The sequence below is a fragment of the Monodon monoceros genome, unplaced genomic scaffold (genome assembly GCF_005190385.1).
Source record: "Monodon monoceros isolate NGI ecotype Baffin Bay Population unplaced genomic scaffold, NGI_Narwhal_1 Super_Scaffold_11, whole genome shotgun sequence".
Lineage (NCBI taxonomy): Eukaryota > Metazoa > Chordata > Mammalia > Artiodactyla > Monodontidae > Monodon > Monodon monoceros.
The window spans coordinates 122133409-122156833 of record NW_021703767.1 but is presented as its reverse complement, the minus strand read 5'-3'; the positions used below and the strand labels follow the sequence as shown (position 1 = coordinate 122156833).

At 46.7% G+C, this 23425-nt stretch overlaps 1 protein-coding gene across 1 annotated transcript in view; it reads left to right on the top strand.

Annotated features, from left to right (window-relative positions):
- CLSTN2 (calsyntenin 2) overlaps window positions 1–23425 on the top strand; it is a 636354-nt gene that overhangs the window by 489137 nt on the left and 123792 nt on the right. The window contains exon 5 of the mRNA XM_029214625.1: window positions 2815–2964. Within this exon, the coding sequence (XP_029070458.1) occupies window positions 2815–2964 (150 nt within the window). The remainder of the gene's footprint in view (window positions 1–2814; window positions 2965–23425) is intronic.

Below are 23425 nucleotides of genomic sequence, written 5' to 3'. Positions count from 1 at the left end.
GGGGAAAATAACACAATTGTCACAGAAGCAAAAAGCAGGGCTGTTTCTGATCTTTCAAAATGTTTTTAAGTGTGTGACTTAGCCAAACACGACCGTTCCCTCTACAACCATCAGTGAACATATTATACTCTGATGCTTCAAATCCTGTGCTCTGAAACCCATTCTCCCATGCGTGAAGTCGGTGGTGGTGGAGAAAGTAAAGTAGTTTCTCAGTTTCATTAAGACTTCTTACAGAAGGGGAGCTGCCGTAAATTGAGCCAAGGATTGCGGGCTCGTGTGTTTATTTATTTTTCTACCGCAATCAGTAGTGTTTGGTCTGCTGAATGCCACACGGACAGTAAACCCTGAGCCTTCCTCTTCTACGAAGTGTATCTTTTGAGAGCCATTTAACTTTAAAGAAAGTTAAAACCTTTGTTCAATTAGATGTTGCTGAAACATACTTCTCGTGGTCCTATTGCAGTGCTTCCACCTGGCAGAAGTCCTCCCCTGTGATGGCTCTAACCACGAACTAATTTATTAACAGAAGCCACAGGGAATGTTACCAACCCCACAGTGAGCTGTTGCAGATGTGCTTGGGGCCCCGAGCTGAGACCGAAACAAATATTTGGAGAAAAAGGAAAGGGATTCTGAACATCCGCCACAAGGCCAAAGATACAGCAAACACATTTTTATTCAGAGATTCTTGACCGGCTTTGTTAAAGGAAATTTGACTTCCAGTCACTGGCCGCAGTTGCATTTTTAGAAACAGTCCAGAGCAGATAGCAGAAGAAATTCCAATTCTTGGTCCAATGTCTTGGGCAACTTCGTACCCCCTGACCCTCCACACCCTGACATATGCTCACATTCGTAGCACCTGCTCATGACCTTGTGCTGAGTACTGTCTTACTAATATTGAGTGATGGGTGGATGAATTTTTCCTATCTTTAACACGTGATGTGGCTTTTCTAATTTTCCGAGCTTTCTTGGGTCAGTCCCTGTTGTCTCAATTTGCATGAACAATATACATCTGTTGGAATGGAAGAAAATTCATTAAAAAGTTTCCCCTTAGTTTTGATGAAACATAAAAATATACCTGAGTCACACAGACATAGAGAGCAGACTTGTGGTTGCCAAGGGGGTTGTTTGGGATTAGCAGATGCAAACTAGTATTACATAGGATGGATGAACAAGGTCCTACAATATAGCACAGGGAAGTATATTCAATATCCTGTGATAAATCATAATGGAAAAGAATATGAAAAAGAATCTATATCTATGTATAAATGAATCACTTTGCTGTACAGCAGAAATTAACACAGCATTGTAAATCAACTATACTTCAATAATTTTTTTTTAAATTTTAACAAAGGTGCACAAAAATGAAATATATATACCTGAGTCAGCCATTCCATGTTTGTGTATTTGCTTGTTGGTTTATTTGTTTTTTTAACATCTTTATTGGAGTATAATTGCTTTACAATGGTGTGTTAGTTTCTGCTTTATAACAAAGTGAATCAGTTATACATATACATATGTTCCCATATCTCTTCCCTCTTGCGTCTCCCTCCCTCCCACCCTCCCTATCCCACCCCTCTATGTGGTCACAAAGCACCGACCTGATCTCCCTGTGCTGTGCGGCTGCTTCCCACTAGGTATCATCGGTTTTACATTTAGTAGTGTATATATGTCCATGCCACTCTCTTGATTTCGCTTCTGGCAAAGAATGATGATATCATTTGAATTCTAATTTGCTGTCAGCTCCACCACTGAAAAACAAAGAAAAGCCAGAATGAAATTATTCTCAACAAAGGGAGACTTTAAGCTCCGGGAATCAAAAAGTAAAAAGTAGGGCTTCCCTGGTGGCGCAGTGGTTGAGAGTCTGCCTGCCGATGCAGGGGACGCGGGTTCGTGCCCCGGTCCAGGAAGATCCCACATGCCGCGGAGCGGCTGGGCCCGTGAGCCATGGCCGCTGAGCCTGCGCGTCCGGAGCCTGTGCTCCGCAACGGGAGAGGCCACAACAGTGAGAGGCCCGCGTACCACAAAAAAAAAAAAAAAAAAAAAACTAAGAAGTATTAAATGCACATCAGGCCTTGATTCATTTTTTGAAACCAAAATTGTATTTCAGCAAAAATAATCAATTAAAAGTTTGCTCATCAATTGTCAAAGATTTATTTCTGAACCATAATATCAAACCCACAGGAACAAATACACACAAATGGCTCAGAAACAATGTCTGGTCTCCCTTGAAGGAGAAAAATGTCTTTGCCACCAGGGCAAGGAATCTGTTATTCTGTGTAGCTTTCAGAAGAGAGGTCACACGTTTTCTCGTATTGATTTTACTTCCTATTTGGTAGCAAAATAATGTGAGACGAGGCAATGAACATTCCTGGCGAAGAGCCCGGATGTTAAAAAATACGTGTCGGGACATTTCTGAATTCCATCTTTTTCCCAGAGATTTCATGTCAGATGAGCATACGTTGCCCTACATTAGGGACACAGCCTAATGTAGGGTTAGTTGGGTGCAGTTTAGGGTGGTCTTCTGACGACCCCGTACTTAACACAACCAGTTGGATTCCAGATGTGTGGGCAGAATTACCCGGCAGTTCCGTTCCACAGCTGGGGTGGCTCCAGCCAGCAGTTCCTGAGAATCTGCCACCAAGGCACAAGCAGGTCACATGTGGAAGCCAAGTCCCTACTTGCCCTAGTCTTTACAAAGAGATAGGGAAAGGGGACATTTTATTCTGGTGAAGGTTGAAAGAGGGCAGAAGGGATTTTGAAGAACTGCAACGTGGTTAACTTGATCTGAGATGATTTTCAATGTCCCTGTATCTTCAGGCAACGTCAGGAACACGGAAAAGCTGAGCTATGACAAGCAACGCCAGTATGAGATCCTGGTGACCGCCTACGACTGTGGACAGAAGCCTGCAACGCAGGACACCCTGGTGCAGGTGGACGTAAAGCCAGTTTGCAAGCCTGGCTGGCAAGGTGGGCCTGCTCTTGTCAGTACTGTTGGGTGAAGGCAGCTTGGCCATGTGTATAGGAGGTGCTGGACTTGCCCTCCAATCATCACAATGCATCACTAGAGGAATTTGTAAAGCACAGGCACTCTGCTGTGAGAAATAGAGTAGCCTGTTTGTTCTTACAACCCCTGGGCGATATAGTACCCCCATTTTACAGCTGAGAATGTCCAAGCCAACTCATCCAACTCGTGTGCCCAGTTTGTCCAGTGTGCCCTTTCTCAAGTCTCATGACCTCTTCCTATCAATAGGAATTGTCCCACAGTGCTCAGGAGAAAGGGCCAATTCACTTTACCTAAGGGTTCGGAGTTCAGCTGGTGCATTTCAAGTTTTAATAATTGCTCAGCACCTGGGGAAGGTTGCGTGTTCCTTGGGCTTGCACAGAGGGCGTACAGGAAGAGGCTGGAGATCCAGAATCCAGCCTCTGTGTTAGAGGGTTTCTAAAGTGTTGGCTCTGGTAATGGAGAAGCAATGGCCTTCGATGGAGGTGGATATCTGTGCTAGGTTAGATCTTTTAGGATGCAAAGACAGAAGGTTCAGGTTACCCTTTGAGGATGCAGGTGTAGCAATGAACTAAGGGCAAATAAGGATGGGAAGGCCAGCTGCAGAGATGGAGCTCGCAGAGCATTGGATGGTTTATGGAATAACAAGAGCTCTTGTGGTGGCACCAATAGTTCCGGTGGCCGAGCAGGGATGCTGGAGTTATCTCTGTGCCACCGTTTTGGTTGTTGATGCTGTCGCAGGGTTCTGCTTACACATAACTTAGGGCGTGCCATGGTTTCATCCACTTTGTGCCTCTGTCTGCTGCCTTCCCTTCATAGGTCTTAAAAGCTTCAGGGCCCCTGTTACATTCTACCTCTTTCTCTATCTCTATCTCTCTGTATCTTTCATTCTTAACTCCCCAAGAGAGGGTGCGATTAGCTGTGTTGGTCGTTCATGTCCCTATGGGACAGGCTGATGCCAGACCACATATAGGTCACTGGTCAGACCTTGAATGGCTGCCTTTTAGGCAGGCATTTATTCCTAATCCAATTCAGCAGGCCAGACTGGCAGGACCTCATGGTGCAAAGCTAGGACACCTGAGGACCCAACTGGGTCATTGCCCTCAGATCGTCCCCTGCACAACTTTATCTTACTGCATCTTGCAACTAGAAAGATGGGAGGGGGTAATTAAATCCACCTCTGGAGAGAACCGGAATCGCTTGCCTTTGAACAAAGTAGACAAGGTGAAATGCTGAGTAGGAGAGACACAACTAAGACGTGTGAGAGGTAAAGAACAAAGGAGAGTCTTCTCTGTGTCTGTCTATTTCAAGCAAGAGACAGAGAAAAAGGAACAAGCCAGAGTGGGAATCTGTGTGTCCCTGACCTCAGGGGGCCTGCACTCTGGTTGAGTGTAATTCACTAGACCCTGAGGACCCTGAGGGCAGGAGTCTGTCTCTTTTGTTCACAGTGGAATTTCTCAGGTTTAGCACATGTCTGGCCCCAATGGTAGGTGCTCAAGTAACAGTCATTGAATGAATGAACGAATGAATGAATGAGTGCAAAGCTATCTGAGTGAAGAAGAACTCACCTTGTTTTATTTTGACGTGTAACAACTGGCCCCAGTGAAAGTCTCACTTTTGAAAAGAAAGCCTGGAAAGAATATAAAAGCTTTCTAAGCTCGGAACGAGCTCACAATGGGATTTAAAGTGAGGAAAGCAAAACACGAGGCCATATCTGGAGAAGGAACCCAATCTTTTTTGTCTTTGATAAATGAGACACCTACAGATTTGGAATCACATTGAAATATATTTAAATGTAATTTCCTAATGGAGTTTGTACTTGTTTCAGTGTTAAATGTATGCAAAGTGAAACGTGTTAATAATGTTTCATTCTGCATGTGAAGAATGCGTGGGGCCCCTACCTCGGGGCATGAGGCTATTTTCAGCTCTAGACAGGGAGGTCCAGGAGGCAGGGATGCTATCCATCTACTGGTGTGTCTGCAGCCCCAGCACTGGGCCAGGCACAAGGCAGGTGATTGGCAAGTGCTGAATGCATGAATGAATGGTGAAAAATGTGCCTTTGTGTGGAACAAAGACAAGAGGGAAGCAGCACCTCCCTGAACCTGCTCACCGTGCCAGGCAAAGCGATGTAAGCAGGTGTAACATCTGGACCAACTACTTGATGGTGGCTCCCTGCCTAAGTCTGCCAGCCTTGGGTGGGAGAAGCCGACACTGGATTCTGCATCGGCCCCCTCCTCCCTCTAGCTCACCCACTGTAGACAGCCACTAGGTCTGTCTCCCCAGCCATTGTCCCAGCAGGCTTTCAGATCACAGACAGGTCCTCCAAGATCTCAGATATGTGTGGTGACGGTCACAGTGTTTTCCTGGCATTCCTATCCCAGGCCCCAGACCTAGAGAGCAATCTTCCGTCCTACCACCGTACTGGTCCACTTTACTCCTCCACTGGGGGCAACCTCCATTTCTGACCAGCCCATCTTGGGGCTGTTCTCTCTTCTACTCCTGGCCAGGGCTGCAGCCTCAGAGCTCAAAGTGCTCCTTTCTCCAGGGAAGAGCATGACCACAGGTCCCAGATATGTGTCTCGTGTCCAGCCCCTTCTCCCAGCTTTGTGGAGCAAACTGGAGTGAGCCATGTTTTACTGGGTTGCTTTTTGTTTGTCTGCTTCGTTTTGTTTTGTTTTGTTAACCACAGATGAAGCAGGCTGTTCCTCACTGGGAGAGCCCATCCGGTTCCTAGGGGAAAGGCTGGTTCTTCCTGAAGCAGGTGTTGGGTGAAGGCTACACTGTATAAAATAAGAGAGGAACCAAGAGACGGGAGGCCATTCAGGGCACAGTGAACGATGTCAGGAAGCCGGTCTGGCTTGCGGAGGGGGTGTGGACTGGGGAGAAAATGGGGAGCGAATTTGGAGCAGTCGGTGGAGGGGAGGGTTGGTAGCCAAGATTCCGGATGCCAGGGTGAGGAGCCGCGATGCTCCCCAAGCCCCTGGGACCCAGCTGTGAGTACGGGCTCTGCGGACGTGTGCCAGGCGTAACTGCCCAGAACAGAGGCTCCTCCCTGAGCTGGCTTCTCTCAAGCAATGACAGTCACCAAGCAATCGCAGTTCGGCAGTTCAAATTCTTGTACCTGTTCTAAGTCATTCCCCTCCAGGCAGGAGGGGACTGCAGCATAGTGAAAGCAATCCATCATGCTCAGAGCCTTCTGTCTCCCCCGGACCACTCGCTTCCAGTCAGTGCCATCACAAGCCCTTTCTGTGCTCAGCTTGTCCCAGGGAGCTAGCTATGCTGGAGGAGCAAGGGACCTGCTCACAGCTAGAGCCCTCCCTTCCTTCCAGACTCCAGTGATGCCCCAGGCCTTCTTTTCCATCACAATAACCCCTTCCAGGAATGTAGGGCTGCCACTTTCCCAAGGCGATGCTGGTCTTACCCAGCTGTACACGAAGGACATCCCACCCCCTGGCTCTGCTGCCACCTGCCTTTCAGACCTTGGCTAAGCACCATCTGCTCGGGCTATGGTATTCCATTCTCTGTCTTTTTTCTGTGGGTGAATATTGTCTTCCCAGAAATGATATGGGCTCCCTGAGGGCACAACCACATTCCTCACGGTCCCTGGCACTCCCCGAACTTTCTGTCCATCACCTAAAAGCTTGCTTACCACCATCGCTCACCAATGGCAGAGCAGGGCTTATCAGAGGCTCAGCTGGCAGCAAAGGGAGGAAGGCTTTGCATCCATAAAATGACCCCAGCGTACCAGGTATATGCGCCTTGCTCTTACGTGAGTTTTGTCTTCTCGGCTGTATTCTGAGAGTGTAATTCTGAGTAGTTGGTAAGGGTCAGCTTTCTCTGCAGGGGTAGGTGGAGATTTACCTAAGGAAATGTCACTCCCATTCTCAGCTGCCCAGGGCAGAAGAGCATCCTCAAAGCATCATGTGGGTGAAAGGGAGAACTAAACCTCTGTGTTTTGTCCTGAGCTCTGAGAACACGCAGTATCCCTATAGCAGCTCTTACTCATGGAGATGGATGATTCTAACAGGAACCAGAAAAAAGGTGTGCCTGCAGCACACATGCTAAAGATGAGCTTGTGCTTTTCATGCCAGGCATCTGGACTTGCAGTCTTCTTAGTGTCTGCTTCCCTTCTGCCAAGCGGTTATAGGTACCCACGCCTGAGGACTTCGGGAAGAATCTGCATCCATCCATGGGTCAGAGCACCACAGAGGATGCAGTGCCCTCAGAGGCTCTCAGGGGGATGGGGGCAGTAATAGCAATGGACACAGCCAGAGATGGCACTGCTGACCCCTGCTTATAGGGGCCACAGACTGTGTCCTAGAGGAGCATTTGCAATTCAGTTGCTGGTTTGAGGGTTTTGTTTGTTTAGTGTTTACATTATGTTATGTAGTATCATACTGAGAAGCACATCCCTTCTTTTTCCCTTCCTTTATTGTTCTCTATAATCCCCTGGCCCATCTCTTTCTCTGTTTCAAGCTGAAAACATTGTCTGCACAACACTTACTTAGGACATTTTCCCTTTTATTGTTGCAAGTCAGATTTTGTATTTATTATTACCTGCTCCTACCACCCAAGACCCAAAGTTCAGTCTGTCACTGTCCCCTTTATGCAAAACAGCTCCCCTCTGAAGAGAACCACTATAGACTCTCTCCCTGGCCCTTCACCGTTTCTTTCCCAGGCATGTTGCTGACCAGACATCCTGCCATTCTGGATCTGAAGTTCCCACATCAAATCAGCTTTCCAGACTCCAGCCCCCGCAAAATCCCATCTTCATTTTCCAACTTCATCCCACGGGAGCCAATTACACCTCACCCAGCATCAGTTCACCCAACGCTGCAGGTTCCTAGAGCTTCTCCCTCGGGCCCAGTTCCTGCCCCTTTTACCTTCACAGTAATGTGTCTTATTTCATATAGAAAGAAAAGGAGATGCAGCCACATAATGAACCATTTCTTCTCTGTTCTTTTGGGCTTGAATAATTCTCCAGGTGCGTCAAACTGTCTCGGCGTTTCTACCATTCCACAAACCAGGCCTTCATTAGGAAGGAGAAGGGTGTCTTTGAGAGGAATGCTTCTCAAATCTGAATGTGCACATGAGCACCTGGGAGGCTGGGTAAAATCCAGATTCTGACTTAGTAAGTCTGGGGTCGATCTGCATGTTCCTGGTCCATGGCCTTCATTTGGAGTGAGAAGGTCATGCAGAAAATACTTCTAAACACCTAGAGTATGTCTAAGATTTTTGTGTTGAAAAGACAGCAGCCTGAAAGCTGCTGGTTGAGATTAATTTTCCCTTAGTTACTCGCACTGTGAGATAACTGAAACTGACACACACGACGCAGTAGGAGATACTCTGACGTGAATTCATTTACCCTTTACTGAAGGCCCACTGTGTGCTGAAAGGCCAAGAATACAGAGGAAAAAAGGCCTACCAGGACTCATAGTATAGAAGGCAATATGGGGGACACAAGCTCTGCTGGAGGGAGCATTGGGGACACAAGGGAGAGGCATTTAGCCTTGCAGGGCCCCTGGGGCTGAGGCACCTGGGATCAATCTTGAAGGATAATAGTTTTAGCACAGCGAAGAGGAGTGTTCCAGGTTAGGGAGCAGATGTCAGGAAGCTGGGAGGGAGCATGATGTGGCCAGGTCATGGGGGACAGCATTGGACAGGCCAGTGGGGGCCAGATCAAGAGGGAGACCTCCTGTGTTACCCCAAGGGCAGTGGGGAGCCCAGAGGCTTTCATGCCCTGACGTGATGAGGGGTGATCTTGGAGAAGAAGGACTTTCTGGCCAACCACATAGATGGTGGCTGGGATGCAGAAATTGGGGCAGGGACGCCAGCTGAAAAGGATGATTTTCCTGAGCGCACTAAACAGAGCACTTCTGGAAAAGTTTCTAAAGTCATGTATTTATTCCAAAACCAATTCCAATTACTGAGCGGCAAAGGAGGCTAGATTTTCAGGCAAATCCCATGAGACCCGATAGGCTAGGGGACAAGACGCAGCCAGCATGCCTTGGGCAGAGCAAACCACTGCTAAACCTTGTCAAGTATATATTCTGTCCCTTCTGCAGCTGCCCACTTGCCTGCCACCCTGCCAAGGAGAGAAATGCCCGGGCCCCAGGGGTCAGTCGGCTTCACCCTGCCCCTTGCAAAAGTCAGATCAATTATTGATCAAGTACCACAAAGGGCTGACTTAGGTTTGACTACTTTAGAGGCATTCACTTTGGATCACAGGGTGATAAGCCCATGTAGGTACCCAGATTTGCTTAAACAGAAACAGGCAGGCTCAGAAGGTGGCGATGTGTCCATTGGAGGACTTTGGTGATGTCACCCTTGTTGCAGGCTGAAAGACAGAGCAAAGGGTGGCTCCTTGCCCTCCGTTCCCTCCTTCACTGTCCTGCCAGGGAGTCCAAGATACTACCTTTAGGGTACCAACATTGTGTTCTAAAGGATTGTTAAAAAACAAAATTCAGTGTAGTAAATGTGAAGATCTGATTGGCTTTATTCAACAATTCATGAATTGGGCAGCGCCCAGTGTTCAGAGGGGTTGTAAAAATGGAGGGTTTTTATTGAAGGAGGGAAGGGTGAGAAAGTTACTAGCAAAAGAAAAGAAAGAATTTTTTCTGGCCAGGTCACCTTCTTTTGGGAGAAGGGCAAGGGTCTATTATTCATATTACCTCTTCTTCCTTTGTGGGATGTAAAGGGTCTCCATTGACCAGAAAATTCCAGACTGTCCAATTAAGATTATATCCCTAGACTATCTTATACACTGGAAACTAATATAATATTGTAAATTAACTATACTTCAGAAGGAAGGAAGGAAGGAAGGAAGAAGAAAGAAAGAAAGAAAGAAAGAAAGAAAGAAAGAAAGAAAGAAAGAAAGGAAGGAAGGAAGGAAGTGGGGAGGGAGGTTAAAGAAAGGAAAGGAAAGGACGGAAGGAAGGAAGGAAAGGAAGGAAGTGAAGGAAGGAAAGAAAAGAAACAGAAAGAAAGAAAGGATTACATGCCTGGGGACGGTCAAAACCGTAGTCAGGTTAGGTATTAAATCTATGTTTGGTATCACGGGCTTTAGCACAGGTAGTGCCTTTTTGGGCCTGTGGTTTTCTTTAACAGTTCCCCCCTTTTGGTCAAACTCTCAGCCTAACTGAGAGATATGATCAAAAGTTAAGGCAATAACACCACTCTCACCTATTGCTCTGTAGTTCTCACAGCTTTGTTGATCCTTGGCGTGGTATCTATAGGTCACAGTGTCTTTGCTTAATCCCTGTGACATTCACAGGTCACAGTTCCAGGCTCATAATGCTTAAGGTGATCATTCTCTTCATTTTTTTTCTGATGTTCCAGTCTTAGGGAGATCATTTGCTTGGTAGTTAGCAACTGCAAACATGCATTTAAAGGGTTTTGAGAGAATACAACACACCGGGGTTATTATTATGATTATAATAAGCACGATAATTCTCAATGTTTGGAGTGCACTTCAGAGCCATGGTCCCCAAGACCCAAACCAATCAAAGAAAGACCCCACTGAAGCAGTCACCCTCTTAAGCCAAGTGGCTTGTTCAGTAATCCTACGTAACTGAGTTTCAACTTCCCTAAAGTGTCAACTCAGGTATAGCAGGTGGTGTTGGGTTCGGCACAGACACCTTGTTCAGCTAAAAGGTAATCAAAGGCTATTCTATTATCAAGAAAAACCTTGACCAGAGAGTATAAAGACCTTTGCTGCACAGCTAGTGCTTTTGCAACAGAATTTGTAACATCTCCAAGTGTTAAGGAGAGATTTCTGATCATATCTCACTTGTATTTACTCCTAACCAGAAGATGGATTTACTCCCTGCATTTGAAACTGTGCATCTCAGGTTGGGACTTGAACCCACATGGCTGGGACTCGAACCCGGCCAAAACCCAGACTGGGACACAAACCCACGTGGATGGGACTGGAGCCCAGCCAAAACCCACGGTCTTCCAAATGATATCACACACCTGGTTTCAGGACTTAATGAAGCTCAGGTTCTTGATGTCTTATCGCAGAAAGAATTCAGTGAGAGACAAAGTGATAGGTAAGAAGTGGATTTATTTAGAAACACACTCCACAGAGTGTGGGCCATCTCGGAAGGTGAGAGAGGCACCAGGGTATGGGGTTGTCCGTTTTTATAGGAGTGGATAATTTCATAAGCTAATGAGTGGAAGGAGTATTCCAGCTATTTTAGGAAGGGGCGGGGATTTCCAGGAATTGGGCCACTGCCCACTTTTTGATCGGTTATGGTCTTGGAACTGTCATGGCGCCTGTGGGTGTGTCATTTAGCTTGCTGATATGAGCGTATACTGAGGCTCAAGGTCTAGTGGAAGTCAACTTGTCTGCCATCTTGGACCCATTTGGTTCTAATCAGTTTATGTCATGTCCTCAGGCTATGTCATTCTTTCAAAGGCTGTGCCCTGGCTCCTTCCCTCCTGCTTCACATTTACCTGCTCAATCCAGGGGTCAGTCAGTGCATGTGGAAAGAGAATCTCCTTTGTCATTTTAGCAGATGAAAGAAAACCAAGTTTTAGTTTCACGTAAGTATATTACTGATTGTTGGGCTGCACCCCGCAGGCCTCTAAGGCCTGTGCTTGCCCAGCTTCAAGACCAAAGAAAGAGCCCGGAATCAGCAACAGAGACGTCAGTGGTTTAATGGATGGGGGAGCTTACACGTCTGAAGCAAGGTCCTGCAGCGACACCCCACCACCGTGTGCAGCAGTGGATGGTGGGCAGGACAGGGTGGCCGTCTTCACTCCCCAGGGGAAGGGGAGATTGCCAGTTATACGGGAACTTGACATCAGGTTGGCTCATTAGTTACCGGGGAAACCAGCATAGGGGCACACCCCTCACCACCCCTTTGATATGTTGTCACTAGCTGGGGCCTGGGGTAAGTATGTAGTCATGCATGTAGGATGTGAAGGTAGGTGAAGCAGGCACTGGTCTGGCAGGGGATGTACAGAGAGCAAAAGAACAGCCATCTTGAGTGGCCTGACCATATACTGATAGTAAAGCATATTTTAACACCCTTATAATATCGATTCAATTTTAACCAGTTTGATGGATTATACAAGGTAAAATTCCATCTTTTTCTCGCTCTCATCAACTTTCTGTACACAATTTAGTTTGTCCTTCATAACCAGAAGTTCTAGTTTAGGCAAAATTACTCTCATTTCCCTTAATAGGAATGCATTTCCATACCTCATATCTTTTCTTAACCAAGAAACACATCCCACTTTCCTTGCATATAAAGTTGTGTCCCTTATTATTACGAATAGCTTTAATTACGTATATGAATTAGAATTCTTAACTCTTAGAAACCTTAATTTCTAGTGAAAACTCAGAAGTAAGCAATTTTGAACCACGTGTCAGACGAGCATTGTTTTAGATTGACAAATTTATGAATGCATTTCATAATTTCTAGAAACATGTGTTTCTTCACAGGACAGTCTTTCAGCGTGACACAAAACATGTTTACTAATGAAACTGTGCACCTCTGATTGGAACTTGAACCCATGGTCTTTTAATTAGAATCACTCACCTGGTGACTGGACTTACTGAGGCTCAGGTTCTTTGTGTCTCAGCACAGAAGGAATTTAGTGAGAGGCAGAGTGATAGGCAAGAAGTAGATTTATTAACATAGGACACTTGTGAGGGAAGCAAGTGGGCAGGCGAGGGGGCTCTGCCCCACAGATTAAGCAGGCTACATTTTTATAATCAAAGGAAAGTGGAGGAGGCGAGAAGACCACCTTCTTCCTCATTCTTCAAGTAGATGTCAGGCTTACATCACTACCTCCTCCTTTGTATCAAGCAGGAGAGTGTTCGACCCTATGAGGTCAAACTAGGACTGTCGTAGCACTTATTCAAATCAGCAGAAGGGTGGTAACATATACTAAAATATGTTGAATCATCTCAGGTTTCCATATGAGGGTCTCCTACTTAGGAATGTCACCTTTCCCTTAAATTCCTGTCCTTGGTCCTAAGGTTCATTATCTTGATGAACTCAACCGGCAGCATGCAGGCCTCATTTTTTTTTCTTTCACTTAGTGACCTCAGGCATATCTCATGCTTTTATTTATGACCTTATAGTTAAGCAAGCCTGCTTCATTTCACGACATTCTGATAGCTTTCTTGAGCTATCATCAACTTACAGTGGTCTCCCAAAGTTCCCTAGGTTTCCCTCTCTATAATCCCCTGCTGGGACTTCTACAACTACCTGTGTAATTATCCTGCTCTATCCCTATCACTAATAGAACCAAATTTATCTTGAGTTTCTTTGCAATAGGAAGCCAAAAGTAGATAAACCTATGTTCAGTAATTAATGTTTCACAATTTTCTTATTTATAAAAGACCTAGATATTTAATACATTTCTACCATTTAACTTTAGAAAACTCAAAAGTTTCAAGTTACCAAAAGAGATTTCAAAGGCTATTTTTAAGTACCTATACCATAAAATATAATTGTTGCTGAAAAGTTTATATATAAATTCTTATCCTATTTACATCTATCTAAAACATGTGCTGCCATCAGTCATGTTTAAGTTACTCACAAAAGCTTCATGGGACACTAGACAAAATCAGTCATCATTCTAAGTTATTTTATTTTTTGCTGACAAATTTTGCAACAGAGAAACATGAATCTGACTAATAAAACTGAGCAGAATAAAAGTGGTTTATCTGCATTATGTTCAATGTCAATAACCTTAAAAGATATGTCTGTTTTAATTAGCTTTTATTTACTAAAGATTATCCTAAATCACGTGAACTTGAAAAATACCTGAGTTAGTTTCTGTTATATTTCTGAAGCAAATGAAACCAACTAGAGCTCTTTTACAAATTAATTTTGGCAATACCATCCGAAGGTAGAAAAACTTATCTACATATATAGACAAAGAAACATACTGCTGCACGCAGAGAGCTTATAGTTACTAATATTGGTGGAAAAGATTTGTAAGATTTCTAGTTAGCCCAGTTTCCAAATACCTCCTCACTCTTTTTTTCTTTTTCTTCTGGTGAGAAACTTCCCTATTAAGATTGCATCTCAAAGAATGGCTCTTTGGTCCTAAAGAAGACAGGAATAGGAAATTTATATCACAAAGGCACAGATTAAGCGCAGTACGATTCTGTTTCCAATGTCCTGATTTTTGTAAGCATTTTGAGAGGAATAGGTGAGGTTTGGGGATTGGCAAAAAAGAAAAAAAAAGGCAGGTGAACTTTGTGGGTTTTGTTTGCTTGCTTTATTATTTTTAATTGAAGTATAGTTGATTTATAATGTTGTGTTAGTTTCTGGTATACAGCAAAGTGATTCAAATATATATTCTCTTTCATATACTTTTCCATTATGGTTTATTACAGGATATTGAAGATAGTTCCCTGTAAGGCAGGTGAACTTTGAACTTCTAGAGAGCCACACCTTTGACCCTGCAGAGATTTTCAAGACAAAGACAGTTGTTTCCAATTCCCCAAAGGATTGGGTTGTAGCTTTTGTTTTAGATACCTTTTATGTCTTCAATTTCTTCATTAGGCTTTTGCAGTAAGTCTTTCAATGTAGCTATTTTGGAATTTCAAAAACTATTGTAGACTTCTGCATACCTATTAAAATAGGTATCCCATTCTGTTTGTATGATTTGGGAGCCCTTGCTTTTACGTATGTTTTTTAAATGATCTATCTATTCCTCATAATGGCCATTGAAATTCCTCTAAGGGCTGACAGCAGTTTGGTAGGTCCCTGGCTACAAATGGAGCTTGACCCATATTTCTATCCAGCTGTGCCCAGCCATAAATGGGGTATAACTCATATTTCTATTTAGCCATGTTTTGGAACCCTCAAGCTGGTGGCTACCAAGCCCAGCTCTCAGGACACAAAAAAAGCTTAGCAAGATTTTGCCATTTTTGTAAATACCTACAGCTTCTGGAATCACAGTGCTCAGACATAAAATAAGAAGGTATGCCGGAGGTGGTACACTCAAGTTTTGGATATAAAGGATCTCATTAGCAATTAGCCTTTATCTACACAAAAGAAGACAAACACGTGCACATTAACATTTAGGCAGTAACCAAGAGATGTTTCTGTGTCCTGGCGAAAAGAAGGCCCTGTGTGCACCACCAACAATTCCCATGGAACCTTGGGGAAAGGACTGAACCAGCAAACCCCAAGGATTGAGGAACTGAGGACTGATTCCAAACAAAATGGAGAACTGCAGCTGCCACAAACAGTCCCCAACATGGAATCTGGGGAAGGATTCCAAGCACATGAGGAATTGCACACTAAACCTTCATCAGTTCCCAGTGTGGAATCTGGGAACAGAATCAATGGCTGGGGTTTTCCACTCAAAAATCTGGAAATTGCATTCTGAAAGGCTAAGGGCTTGGCTCCAGGCAGAATCATCTGTCAGCTCAATTGGCTGCAGGCAGAATCATTTACCAGCTCAAGCTGACCTGCCCTATAAAGGAAGCCAATTATACTGGGAGCTTGAAAGCAAAGTGAATGGAGCTCAAACTGAGAGGAATTTGCCAATGGCCCTCAGAAATGGTGAGAAGGACTGTGAACTGAAAAGTATTCATGGGGCACCATGCCTGTGTTCCCTGTTGTCCCCAAATGCCATTGGAAGTTTGCTTCAATCCCACTGCTGCCACCAAATCTGGTAAAAAACAGAATTCAGCCAAGTAAATGTGAAGATCTAATTGGCTTTATTCAATAATTCATGAATCAGGCAGCATCTCATCTAGTAAATAGGTGCTCCAAGGAGTTGTACAAAATGGAGGGTTTTTATAGAAGGAGCGTGGGCAAGGAGGCTATTAGCAAAAAAAAAAAAGAAAGAAAGAAAGAAAAAGCTAAAGAACAAAGAAAGAGTTGCTTCAGACCAGGTCACCTTCTTTGGGGTAAAGGGCAAGGGTCTCTCATGCTGATTGCCTCTTCTTCCTTTGGGGGATAGAGAGGGAGCACGTGACAGATTACCTTGTTGGTGCTGAGAATAAAATTCCAGACTGGCCGATTAAGATTACGTTTCTTGAGAAGGTTGAAACTGCAATTAGGTCAGGTATTAAATCTAGGTTTGATATCATGGGCTTATCACAAGCAATGCCATTTGTGGCCTGTGGTTTTCTTCTTTAACAGGATAATCCCCACTTAAATTGCAAATGCCAAATGTCATTACTAAGCCAGGGTTCAGCAAAGTATAGCCCACAAGCCAAATCTACTCAACCTGTTTCAGTGAAACCGTGAGCTACAAAATGGTTTGTACATCTTAAATGCTTGAAAAAAAATCAAAAGATGAATAATATTTTGTGGCACATGAAAATTACATGAAATTCAAATTTTAGTGCCTGTAAATAAAGTTGTTTGGCATACACTACACTCATTCATTTACATATTATCTCATGGCAGCCTTTGCACTACAACAGCAGAGCTGAGTAGTTACATGGGGACCAGATGGCCCTCGAAGCCTGAATATTTACTATGGTCCATTCCAGAAAATGTTTGTTGACACTTGCACCAAGCTACTATTGTCCATTGACTCCTTAGTGGGAAGTTGTTTATTGGAGTACCTAGGACAGCCTAGAAAAAAATGGAACAATAAATGGACACATTTAGACAGAGGCAAAGAATTACAAAAGTCCAAAGCAAGGTTCACTGCACAGAGGACAGACAAGCAATTCTAGCCCATTTTACAGATGAGGAAAACTTAGGCCAAGAGAGATTGAGTGACTTGCCCAAAACCTCACAGCTGGTAAATGGCAGAGATGGAATTCACATTCATGTCAGTCTATCCCAGAGGGACTGAGGTATGAGGAGGAAGGAGGAGGATAGAACAAGGAGGTTGGGAATTTCCAAAGGGGCATGTAACCAGCTTTATAAAAGGGCATCTCAGAAAACTGTTCAGAAAAGACACAACTGGTGTGTCCTTAGGGAACGTATTTAACCTCTCATCTTATCTCCAAAATGGTGAGGAGACTTACCTTGAAAGGGCAGCTAGAGTTCAGTGAAGCAATATATAGGTTCCATCTAAAAGGTGCCCAATATTCTTTCTCTCCCCTCTCCCTGACTCACCCAACTCACATTTCCTTCATTGAGCCTGGTCCATCACACTGTCCCCTTGAGATTACAGCTCATTTGAAAATAAACTTGCAGATTGTCCATCTCTTGCTTTCAGACTATTTGTCTGAACCTAAAGTTGCCTCTGGTGATCTCACCGGCCAGAGAAACCCCACTTGAGCCTGAGACCTGGGTGTTAAGCTTCAAATGCAAAGACGTCAGGCCCAAGCTCAGCTCTTCACACCAGAGTAGGAAGACACTTTTCTCCTATAAGAGACATGAGCATGACAATTACCCACCATCTACTCTTCCATTCATCAGGACAGAACCTGGCTTTATTTGAGGTTCATCCCAGGGGCTCAGCTCCTTTGTCCCACACACCCTCTGTGTATTCTCCTCCTGTCCTCCTGACTCTCTTCTTTATCAGAATTCTCTACCCGACCCCGTCTCCCCATTCTCCACCTTCCTCTCCTCCCCTTTTATTCCTTCCATTCTTCCTCTGATTCCTCCACCCACCTTTCCCAAGTGTAGCCCTGAACCCAACACTGGGGGAAGGTGATGGGGGTGCAGGGATGCAGGAGTCAGGGAGGTGATGGGGGCGCAGGGCTGCAGGAATCAGGAACAAACCAGAGAAGACAGAGCTGGATGGGGATAAGAAGGGCTCCATCAGCATTTAGCTCCATCTTGGTCCGCAGGCTTTGCTGAAACCTCTTCCCTGGCTGAGCTTCGGTTTCCTCAACTGTAAATTAAGAATCATGATCCTTGGCCCATTTATTTCGTGAGATTGTTAAGAAGACCACAAGAGGCTCTATGTGTGGAAATGCTTTGCAAAATTTAAACCACCGTGCAAATAATGTTAGGATCAAAACTGATACAATAGATACTATCACACAGATGAGCACACGCACATACACACACCCTGAAATCCATAGAGTTGGGTACGTCTGTGTGGCTTGAGCATCATGGCCTTGATTGCGGAGCTGAAGACTGGAACCGAAGGGAGACAGTGGGGTGGGGAGGGAAGAGCACAGTCTCGGGGGCTGAGAACCCAGGCGTCAGTCCCAGCTCAGCTCCAGTGCGATCTGCATCCTCGAGAAAGTCACTCCTGCCTGGTTCAGCTTCCCCAGGTGCAAAGGGGACAACAATGCCTTCTAATGAGGATGGGATGAAAGTCTGCGGGTACAGCACCACCCTCAGAACCACACATGGTGGGGCTCAGTGAAGAACAGCTCTTTCTAGTTCCCTTTATTTCAATTCTTTAAATCACGATGGAACATTTTGCCCCCAAACCCAGTAATTGGAATTCCACTAACTCTGGTGGGCGTGACCCCAGGACCACGGTCCTTGAGTTAGCTCCAATCTGCCAGGTGAGCATCCGCGCCCCGGGAGAGGCTTCGTGGGGCTCTCCTCCTCCGTGAATAATGATCTGTTTTGACAGCACTGACACAGTAGATCCTTAAGGTGCAACAAATGGCTCTGACAAGGATGCTAATTTTCTTACTCGGTGGCGTTTTAATGCACTTAAACACTTGCTGGATAGGGCTTCCCTGGTGGCGCAGTGGTTGAGAGTCCGCCTGCCGATGCAGGAGACGCGGGTTCGTGCCCCGGTCCGGGAAGATCCCACATGCCGTGGAGCGGCTGGGCCCATGAGCCATGGCCGCTGAGCCTGCGCGTCCGGAGCCTGTACTCCGTAGGGGAGAGGCCACAACAGTGAGAGTCCCGCGTACCGCAAAAAAAAAAAAAAGACCTGCTGGATAAATGCACCCACGCGCAAGCCTGGCTCCCCGTGGCTCCATGTGAGCCGGGGGCGGAAATGAACCCCAAGGTTTCTGGGTGCATAACCTCAGCCCGGCGAGGGAGGGGTGTGGGTGGACTGCACTCACCCCAAACGACACTCAGCCACAATAATATTCACCACTGCCAGCACACTTCCTGTGTGCTGTGCTCTGTGTGAGGGTGATGCAGGTACTCACGTACTCATGCCTCACCACACCCTGAAAGCTGTTCGTTTCCCATTTTGCAGGTGGGGACTTGGAGGTTGAGAGTCTTGCCACCCAGCTGGTAATAGACAGGAGCAGCCTGCAACCCCAGTCCCTTCTGCCTGCACACACAGGGCTCCTGCCCAGTCGGATGCAGCGTCTCAGAGGAAAGGAGAACACTGGCCTCCTTGGGAGACCATTGGAGCAAAGCTGTCTTGCAGAGAATCCTGCAGCCAGAACCCTTCCCCCGTGCTATAAAGAAGATGTGTCATTGGACAGCAGGGCACCGTGAGAGAGGACAGTGGCTTTCAGGGTAGCAGTGGGGAGAGATATCACTCCTGCCACACAAGCCTGTCGCTGGTGCCTGCCTTTGTTCAGGATAGGAAGGCATCTCTCAGCCTTCTTAGATGACCCCTTGGATTCTGAGAAGGGGACGGGCTTGCCCAAGGACACCCAAATGCTGAGAGGTGGAACCACGGCGGGTATAGGTCTTCTGACTCAGAACTCCACACTCCACCCTATCTCTCCATGGACCTGGTTCTCCCCCAGAGCCACACACATTCAGCCTACTTCCTCTTCCGCTGACAGTTCTTTTAATATTTGCAGGTACTTGAATCTTCTCCCTGCGGGGAGTCAGGAGAGGGTATGGCTTTAGGAAGGCTGGCTCCAAAGCCAGAAAGATCTGGGCTCAAATCCAGGTTTCATCATGCCTCAGCTCAGGGACACTAAGCAAGTCACTTACCTCTCTGAGCCTTCGGATGTGGTATCTGCAAAGTGAGACTAATAACAGTACCTGTCTCAGAGGGTTGTCCCGAGGCAGAACTGTGCCCGGCACACAGGAGCACCTCCATTAGACCCACAAGGGAGATGAAGAAACAGAGGCCTCTAAAGTGGTTTTAGGAGTCAGACCAGGCTGTTGGTGCCATTTGCTGGGGGTGTAACCTTAGGCAGGTCATTTCACATCTCAGGCTCAGTTGTCCCATCGGTGAAATGGCCCTCCTTCTTCAGATGGATGCCAGGCAGACTGATAACACATATAAGAGGCCCAGCCAAGACGTTACTGGGTGGCATTAGCTTAGACACTGATATCGTCATCAGCACGTCAAACACACTTGGTTTCCGTGATATGCATGTGACCACAGCAAGCCACCCGCCTCTCTTTGCCACACTTGTCCTCATCTCTAAAGTGGGCAGAATCGTGCCCCCTCCTCTCTGCACCCTCATCGCATGGCTCTTGGTGGATTGAGCAACAGGCTGGAGAGCTGTGAGTCAGCCCTGGACTCACACTGCGGAGCGTGTCATGACCCTGGAAATGCCAAGACAGGGGCCTGGAGAACTGACCCCACTCTAACCACGCAGGGGGACGGCCATGGTCCCAGCACAAAAGAGAGGCTCTCAAAGCTTCCGTTCAACTCAGGGAACTTCCCCCCAGGGCCTACCCTGAGCCAGGTGGGCGGGGAGTCCTGGGGCTGTGAGCTGGAGCTGGAGGGTGAGGGCAAGCAGGTGACCTGATCCTGAATAGATGATTCTGATCCAGGGAGGTCAGAGCAGTGACTGGGGACCCAGGGGCTGGGAGAGCAGAGAACAGGCGCGCCTGAGCCTTTGGAAAGTCTTCCCAGATGAGATGGCACTGAAGCTGCATCGAGGGGGGGGGGGCAGTACCATTCACCAGGTGCACTGAGGGGGTGGGGATGGAAGCCGTGCTGGGAACGGGCAGGGAGGAGTACCCCCCAGAGAGCTTGGTGCTTAAATGCTGCACCTTCCAGCAATCGGTTTCCACCCGCGTCCCGCTCAGCATCTCTTGCTCTTTAACTGATGGGGGACCAGAGTTTGCGTTGCAGGGAAGGGTATGGAGAAAATTCTGCAGAGGTGGATGAACCAGTGTGTGTTTCCTTGTTTGTCTCCATGACAGATGTGGCATGATTTCCAATGCAGACAGTGAATGAAGTAGACAGAACTTTCCAGAGAGCTCCTGTAAGGCTGTGGGCGTAACAGCCAGAGTTCACCTGGCCCAGAGGAGCATGGTGGGCCTCAGCAGGGAGGGTCCCTCCTCCCTCCCTTTCCATGGAGCCCAGCCAACCTCAGCTGCTGAGGTCTGGGTGCCTTCAGAGCATCCCCAGTTGGTACCCTCAGCCAGGAGGCTGGTTTCCCTAGTCAGGAGGACAGGGCAAGGCCCCCCACGGGGGCAGTAGGCACGGGCACGTGGGCCCAGGGCAAAGTGGAAGCTCAGGGGGCCTGGGGGGCCTGGAGCTGCCTATCAGATCATGGGCCAATGTGGGGAACCTGTCTGGGGCCTCTAGAAACTAGTACACTCTGAGGATGACGAATTTCTGTAACCTGACTGGGGGAAGTTAGTATTTAGAGTAAAACGTGACCACATTTTCAGCCAGGTTAAGACAAGTGGGTTGTTTGTTTTGCCTTGTTTCAGCAATGAGGCTTTAGCTGGAGACCGGAAGCCCCTCTGCGTCTCCCACCACCAGTGTCTGTCTCTGGCCCGAGACTCTGCATCCCTGGGTGATGGCGGCCAGCGACACACAGGCAGCACCTGTCAGCGAGGAGCTGGGGCCTGTCCACCCGCGGAGGTTTGGCGAATGGCACCCTCCCTTGGGCAGACCCTCCCACCTTTTTCCAGGCTCCAGGCCCAGAAGCAAATAATGACAGCATGTCACCTCCTCCCAGCCTCCAAGGCTTTTGCTCTTCAGGCTCTCAGCTCCGTGGATTTATAACATCCCTCATTACTGAATGCAAAACAAAGCACCCCATACCCAGTCTGTGGGCGGCACTCAGACATGCCAACAGGAGCCCTCTGTGGCAAAGAGAAGAGGCAGGTTGTCTGTCGGCCCCGGTGGGCAAGGGAGAAGGATGGTTTTCAGGCAACATTTGCCGGTTCTGTGTAATAAGCAGGAACTAAGCCACTGCAACTTTTTAATGTAAACATATTTTAAATTATAGAGTATTTCATGCTCATTTAAAAATAATTTTTAAAGGAAAATAATTACAATAAAAATTCCCGGGCTTCCCTGGTGGTGCAGTGGTTGGGAGTCCGCCTGCCGATGCAGGGGACACGGGTTCGTGCCCCGGTCCGGGAAGATCGCACATGCCGCGGAGCGGCTGCGCCCGTGAGCCATGGCCGCTGAGCCTGCGCGTCGGGAGACTGTGCTCCGCAACGGGAGAGGCCACAACAGTGAGAGGCACGCGTACCGCAAAATAAAAAAAAAAAAAATTCCCCATGATCCACTGAATGCAGTGTTATCAGTATTATAGTATACCTTTCTCCCTTCATACATAGTTATTTGAACTTTGGTTTTTTTCCACTTAACTTTGTGCCACATGTATTGTCCCACGTCATGAAACCTCACCACGCTCTCAGCAGCCGCGTGACGTTCTCTCCAAGAAGGTCAAACATGCTTGACGGGGTCCTTGAAGTCAGCTAGCGCAGTGTGATTGTCTGGCTTTAGCTTGGTTCCACTTTTCTGGGTATCAGTGTGTATCTGTGCAAAAGTCTTTGCATTTTGGATTACTTTCTCAGGCGTGTATTACCTGGAGCAAAGTGCTTGGGCATTTTGAGGCCTGAGATAAGTTTGGCCGAGCATCTTCCTAACTGTCTGCCATGACTTCCGCTGCCCCCGGCCATGTGAGGGACACCTCCCTCCACCCCTGTGCACTTGGACTCTCGGCTTGCCAGTGTATTTCATGGACTCTGCAGATTTGTGCCATCTTTTCTGAAGAGATGATAATTTGGTTCTAGTTTTAGAAAGTCGCTCAGTGAAATGAAAAGTCCTGCAGTCCTCTAATATCACGGGGAGTCGTGGTCCTTTTATCTAAAAAAATAAATAAATTCTGCAGCCGTGTGCAACAGATCTATTGATTAAAGAGAGTTACGTGACTGGAGTGTGAAAAGTTTACATAAGCCATCTTTACAAAAAGACTGAAAGTGTGTGCAGGAAAACCCATACTCTAGCATTGTAAATGCTTTTCAGGGCTATAAACATAAAGATTCTTGAAGAGTAGCTACTCCGTCTTGCACCAATAATGCATTTGTCCCAAGATAAGAAAATTGCCCGGAAAATGCTCATGTTTTTTGGACATAAGAGAGAAGAGTTTCTATAAATCCAAGAGAAAGTACCCTGGTTGGTTGAGTTAATGATTTCCCCCTTGGGAGAATTGTTTTCCGGAATGGCTGTTCTTAAATTGCCTGGTTTCTGCACCTTTCCAGCATCCATTCTGCTGGATGTGTTTCTGTTTGGGAGCTGAGAAGCATGTGAGATGAGGATCTTTGGGGATGAAAAGGTTGGGGAGAAAGCAGCAACCAAGCTTTAGGTGGGGACCCTGCTTTCTGAACACCATACGGTTCCCTTGGACGGCAGCATCGGTGGTTGCCCTGACAGCCCAGACAGCGTGGAGCC